This window comes from Priapulus caudatus, unplaced genomic scaffold, assembly GCF_000485595.1.
Source record: "Priapulus caudatus unplaced genomic scaffold, Priapulus_caudatus-5.0.1 Scaffold18, whole genome shotgun sequence".
Taxonomy (NCBI): Eukaryota; Metazoa; Priapulida; class Priapulimorpha; order Priapulimorphida; family Priapulidae; genus Priapulus; species Priapulus caudatus.
Window position 1 is genome coordinate 787,832 of NW_014577079.1, and position 7,008 is coordinate 794,839.

Consider the following 7,008-nt stretch of genomic DNA (forward strand, 5'->3'; position numbering starts at 1 on the left):
CTGTTGTTGCTGCTGCTGTTGTTGCTGCTGGTTCTGCCACTATTAATGTTGGCGCTGCTGCTACTACTACTAATACTGTTGCTGCCCCCGCAACTGCTCCTGCTGCTGCTAGCGCCGATGCTGCTGCTAGCGTTGCTGCTGCTGGCTGCCTCTGCTAGGGTTTAAACCAGATGTCTCTAATTTAAGCATCTTTCGCGTTCTTGAAAATAATTACGCCTCTGAAAGCCGCAGTTATGTACGGCTGTAAACGGCGCCAGCATGTGCGCCCAGGCATCGTATGAGATGAGCATCGAATATAGGCGAACCCTTGCCGAAATTTACGAGAAGGGCATTTCAGGGTCACTCTGCTAAAGCAAGTCCCGCAGGAAGGCGTAGTCTAGAGGGATCGTGCGCGAAAATGTATACAGGTAGCACGAATGTTCAGTGAGCACGTCTGTGTAAGTAGTGCCCTGTGTGCCCTGTGTAAGTAGTCGTTAGCCTGCCTCCTTGTCGCTATTTTACGAGAGAGAAGAAATAGTTATGATACGCCAAGCAATGTCGGACATGTACGTGTTGCAAGCCTACTTCTTTTTTTTTTGCAAACTTTGATTCTTAAACAAAACGTTGACGCTGTGCGTATTACAGATGTCTGCGCACCACGTCAACTCAACCCGCATGTTAATTAAGCAACGTTTACAACGTTTGCAACGTCGGATTTGCCATTATGCCCGTGCGTCTATGACATCCTAGAAGTATTCTTTATTACACCGCATATGGCATGTACCTTTTACCGAAATCGCGTACATTTCCGACACGGTATAAGCCCAAGCTTTCCTTGTTCTTAATTCATGGGGAACCAGTAAGGGTTTCCACACGTGCGCACACGCACGTGCGCCGCGCATGCAGCACGCATTCTGCTCTGTAGGAAGCTAACGAATCGGCACGAAGAAAGCTAAATACACAAATGAGCATCGGGGGCGTTGACTCCTCTGTCTGTCTGTCTCGCGCTCTCTCTCTCTCTCTCCATCTCTCTCTGTTGTGAATCTGACGCAACGCCTAATGAGAAGCGGGAGAGGAGAAGTAGGGAGAGGTAGACACAACAGCGGCCTGGCGTACGTGAATACTCATCGACGGAAATTCACGCAACAATACCAACTCTCTATTTCGATGCAGTCCGCGCACAAAAAGCTGTCTATATAAAATACGCCATCGTACTATTTTAGAAACTTCAAACGTAACCATTCAATTGCGTCACACTGCCTGACGGGCTTCTTCGCGCTAACACGTGTTATTACAGCTAACTGCACACAATGTGTTCCCACAAATATGTCGACGTATACTCCCCCTCCCTTCTACGCAATATATGTTGTGCATGCATGCTCTGTCGTTTGGCATTTGTGTGCAGTACGGAAAGTCTGAGTCCATCACTAACCGCGTCCCCATTTCAAGAAATTGCTTTTTTGCTGCGATGGAGCAGTAAGCAGCAAGCCGCCCGCCTACGTGCGTTTTATTGAATGCTCGGCTGATGTCGTTAGTGGCTTCACGCTCAGCGATCGAGGTTGCTAGTGCGCATGCGCGCTCGCGCCGCCTCCGCTCCCCAGCAACAGGCCTGCCGCTGCTGCTATTTCTGTTGCGCGAAACCAAGCATCACGGGAAGCCAATGACAGCTTGCGCTTTCTTGTCTGCGTGTGCGTGCGTGCGTCTGTGTGCGCGCACGCGCGTGCGTGCGTGCGTAAGCTGCCGGGTTCCAGCGGGCGCTCCGTCGTTCATAATTGATTGCCAACCTGTCGGGTCACACGTCGACGACCTGCGACACAAAGACCGTCGCCAGAGCGCAGATATGAAATAGTATATATAGTCGCATCAGGGCTGTCTGTCTCGATGCGACGTGCTGTGGCCAACCGAAAAACACGTTTGTTTTGTTCCAGGAGGTCACGCTGCTGAATTGACTAGATCCGTTAACGTTGCAGCGTCTATTCCGAAATCGACATTTTTAGTTAATGTTTTTAATTATTAGAGAAGAGGGAGGTATTATTTGAGTATACGCCGTTTTCGAAGTGTTTTTTATGTCTCGAATTTGTAAGATTTCCAACAGTGTATTATGTATATGATTAATTGCAATGATGTGCAAATGTTGTCTCTCCCTTATGTCGCATTCATATATTACTCCATATATTCTTATGTTGAAAGGTAGCGCACGCACCAATAATTAGGTGAATCTAGGTCCTGTCTTCTGCGCGTGATTGTGATTCGGGCTTCATTCCCGTTTAGCGAATATGTATCGAGCGTGAGAGCTGATGAAAAGCTGGCTCTACCTGATCTGTAGCATTCTGTTATAAAATGGCGCTAGCAGCTTATGGGACTCCATAGAATTCATCTCGCGTCCCTAATGGCTGCGCGCTCAATGTTTTAGCCCACCTCCTCGGGTTTCACTGTCGCCAGTCAGCTACTACCATCACAGGTTTCAATGCAGCACACCCGCATCCTCCCCAGCAAGAATTATTGCTGCTAACCCGCATCCACACTCGCAAATTTCCGTGTTACTAACCTACAACCACCTCCACGAGTGTGTGTGTTGCTAACCGACAACTATACCCCCCACACGCACAAGTTTCTGCGCAGCCCTGCATGAAGCCACCAGATCTGCGGCAGGTGGTGGTACTACTGAGATGGGTTGATCATGTGTTGCGAGAAGCAGGGATGTCGGCAGCTGTGGGCTGACGCATAGCGTCCTTTCTGCTGCCGCTGCTGCTGTTGCTGTTGCGTGCGTGCGTGCGTGCGTGCGTGCGTGCGTGCGTGCATGTGTGAGAACATGGTACAATATTCCGAGGAATACATGCACTCATTTCTGATTGAGCTCCTATCATGCTTGCGTCTCTCGTATATAGTACATCAGGGTCAGTGACATCATATTATATACATATCGTGTCAATGTTTGTACATCTCTTGATCAGAACGAGCTAAACCTTCAACGGTCGCTGTATGCTTGCGCAATTTTTTTCATGTGGTCCACTTTCGTTGACCTGGTAGAATATCAGTTCTTGCGTGAAGGTTGTGTCATCGATTCTGCTGACGTTACAACTGGCTTAAATATTAATAATGTAAAATTGGATCAAATTTGAAAGTAAGACATATCAGTTCACATATTTCAAAACCCTGAATTCACATCACTTTAGTGTGGTGGACATGCAGCGCAGCAATTGGAATTTGTCTACCCAGTTGCGAATGATTTCGTCCTCCGTTATGTCTGTGTAGTAACCCGCAGACGCGAAACTGTCCCACGTTAGTATCTGTCTAGCCGTTCCTGGATGGAGTTTCAATGACATTGGTAAATCTAGTAGAGATAGTCCATGTAGAGATAGTCTATGTAGAGATAGTCCATGTAGAGATAGTCCATGTAGAGATAGTCCATGTAGAAATTGTCCAGTAGAGTAGAGCATAGTCCATGTATGAACAGTGATAACTAGGGACAGGTGTGTGCTAAGCTTCGCAGCGTATCGTACCAGCCGACAGTGCCGTCAAATCTCACAAGCTGGGATTTCGCGAAGGAGCAAGGCGTCTCGCGGTGGGGGAGGGAGATAACCGGGAGGGAGAGGGCTTGCGAGTACTAGCTGGTGTATGGCGGTACCCGCGGTACGCGACATGGGACACTTGCCTACTGCGAGCGCGATAACAGTGCGGCGTGCTTGCTTGCGTGCGTGCCAACACGGCTGGAACTAACACGGCATGGATTCTCATTCTTCTTCTCACTCAGTGTATACCAGCCGCTGCTGATGCCTATATCACTCGGATTTTCGAGTGATTTTTTTTAGTTTTTTTTTCTCCACCTAATGCACGAGCTGGATGCTAGCACGGGTCAGGATCTGTCAGGTAATTAGCGCTGCTGCTGGAAAGCGGCGCCTTCTCTAGTGCTTCACGTGCGCTCGTGTTGGTCTGCGACACATTCTACAGCCGCGCAGGTGATGGACGCGGACGAACACGTTCTCGCGGTGTTCCCGCATTACCTTGGGTAGATGGGCCTCTGTCTTGGCAGAACTCTGAGATGGAATGCAGATATCGGTTGGAGTAGCTTGGTGCGCAAGGTTTGCTGTATTCCTGCGTCGTTTTCACGTCTCATTTGTCATGTGAGTCTATGAGGTAACGTCGTTGTGTTGCCTAATTATTATAATGGGTTCGGTTTCTAAGTAACGAGTAGTAACCTCTAATAACCCTAACCCTCAGTGTCACAATGCATATATAATAGAATTGTATATAGTGTGTAGTATCTCTATAGCAACTTAATAAGATCACAAGGAAAGCGGTTCGTTACAATCGGTAGTATGGAAATTTTCCTATTCTCTTCTCCATGTCTCTCTTCCTCTAGCAATCCTCGATCTGTAAACCATCCTCGTTCGTACTTTTTTCGCACTCGTTTTTTTGTCGGCTATTATTAATCCAAAAGAAGTGACGCTGTTTGTATCATCAAACACAGTGAAATGTCAGAATGAAATACAAGTCAGAGCATGCATTTTTTTCTGAAAACTTGAACCTAATGTATCGTGTACTCTATGTATTATGGTTTTTTTATGTTTCGGACAGACGTGCAGGAACGTATATTAAAAAGCTGTGTGAATATCGACGTTTTTAGCATCAAATTGAGCTACAGAACATACCAGAAAAATTGCTATAGGTATCACATGTATGGTCGTATACTGTAGTCGTGTCTTGGGAATCGTTAGAATTCTGTTCTCGCGTAAATCCGTGTGTGGTGTACGTCTCATGCTGTGTTCAAGCGATATCACATCTTTTTGCGATGTAGCACGTTTCAAGAAATGCAACGCCTGGCGTAGCATACGTATATGTGTAGCGTGTAGCGTGACACTACACAGGTGTAAGGGGAAAAGGTAGGAGAGTAGCCAAAGGTATACGAATAACGCAAAGGCGAAGAGCGAAAGTAGAGAGCGCGCTCGCGTACGCTGCCGTTATCGCGTCCAGTATTACTAAAATACGTTCAATAGTTATATAGTTAGTATATACCCTTGAGTCTAATATTGGTCGCTACATATGCTTGAATATATATATATATATATATATATATATATATATATATATATATAATTTATATATATATATGCGTGTGTGTGCGTGTGCGTGTATATATATATTTATCAGTCTTTCAAGTATTCCTACTTTTCCTGCTTTTTCCTACTTTTTTGTCTTTGCTCCTACTTTTGCTAATTTTTCCCTGAAATTCCTACTTTTTCTTAGTTTTTTCCTAATATTTTGTCCCAAAACACCGTAAAATGAATTCAATATTCTTGATGACGATGTTGCACTCTGGCATATGTAAATCACAAAGAGAAGGGCTTGGGCGCAGGAGTAGTGAGTAGTCATTGCAGATCCCAGGTAGTATACGTACCTCTTTGGCGCACACCACAACTTTACATGAGAATTCTATTGGTAAGTATGAGTAAAAACTACACCTGAAAGCCCGCATAAGTCCTACTTTTATCCTAATTTTTACAGCAAAATCCTACTTTTGTCCTGTTTTTTTTGCAAATTTTGATCCTACTTTTCTCCAAATTTTTCCCTGGGTCTGCTTGAAAGCCTGATATATATATATATATATATATATATGTGTGTGTGCGTGCGTGCGTGCGTGCGTGCGTGCGTGCGTGTGTGTGTGGTGTGTGTGGTGTATATAATAATGATTATTGATCATAATCGATTATTGATCGATAATTGATCATTATTGTGACGATAGTTGTTGCGATTTATATACTTTTTTTTATTCGTGCAGATTTTAATATTTAATAATAATATTTCATCGTAAGAGATTGGTTTTGTAATTGAACGTTGGAGGTCGTGCACGTCGAGTATAAGCCACCTATAATACCTCAGCGGATTGCCCGTAATGAGTCGTAATGATCATGTACATAATTATGACGCCTACTAGTTTCAACAACGTACGAGCATGTTTTAGGAAGCGACCAACCCTTCGTCTGTTTTACCGCGTTTTCGTAAAGTCTACATTCGAAGAGCGCCTGCCCGTCAGGCGTGACTGTTAGATGTTTGGATAGCATCCAATGGGGGCCAATAGCAATGGGGGCTTGTTAGCCGAACTGCTCGCTAGAGTTGGATCTGATGTGATTTCTTCTTTTCTTTTAGGGAAAGATCTATATGAAACCTACAGAGATACGGTGTCGGTGAAGTCTCTTCGTCTGATCAGACAAGCGCTGAAGAACGGTGAGTGGAAGGATGATTTGGAATTACTCGGATTACGTGTGAAATGTCCCGTCCTCCATATATAGATTGCATGCGTCATCCAACATACAATCTGGCAACTCTTAGGTTACGCGTTCGTGCTTGCCTATATTAACATTAGAGTCGCAGGGGATGACTCTCACAACGCGTATATTTAGCGCAGATATACGTAGATATACGTAGAGACTATAACATGCTGGCCGATGGCTAAGCTTGGATTAATTGATAGTAAATAGTAGATAGTTGTATTTGCAATTCTTCGTTTTTTTCCCCTGAGAGGTGGCGCAGCTGTCGCCCATGCGAATTCAGTATGGCGAAAGTTGATCCAAAACGAGTGCTTCACTCCATTACGGTCCCCATCTCTTTCAGTTCGGCGGCTATTGTATATTGCCGCCGCAGGTTCTCTTTATCCGCCGCTTGCATTTTCGGTTACTGTTCATCTGATGGCTCTCTCCTTTGGGGTGTCTATTCTTGGGACGTACTAGCCGCTTTTGCGAGCCATCGGATTTGATCTTAATTGATCTGGCATGTTTTTGCAGTCGCTCTCGTTGTGCCAGTTCATACGGAACTATAGTTTTTCATCTATTTCATAGAACTAATGGGGACTTCCTTCCGCCTCTCGTTTTTCGGAGAGACACTGACGTATATAACTATATATAGCGTCAGGTTACGTCCGTGCGGCGTTTGCAGAGCTGAGCAACTAAAACGGAGGCTGAAGTAATACCCCCGTCACACCGGGGTGGCGTCCTTACTGCGCTTCTACGGCGACGGAAAATGGGCACAGAG

General features: G+C 45.4%; 1 protein-coding gene across 2 annotated transcripts in view; it reads left to right on the forward strand.

Moving 5' to 3' along the window:
* Positions 1–7,008, forward strand: part of LOC106811233 (phosphatidylinositol 3-kinase regulatory subunit alpha-like) — a 215,096-nt gene that overhangs the window by 125,351 nt on the left and 82,737 nt on the right. For both annotated transcript variants that reach the window (XM_014814790.1, XM_014814797.1), the window contains exon 11: positions 6,127–6,204. In XM_014814790.1, coding sequence (XP_014670276.1) covers positions 6,127–6,204 — 78 coding nt within the window. The remainder of the gene's footprint in view (positions 1–6,126; positions 6,205–7,008) is intronic.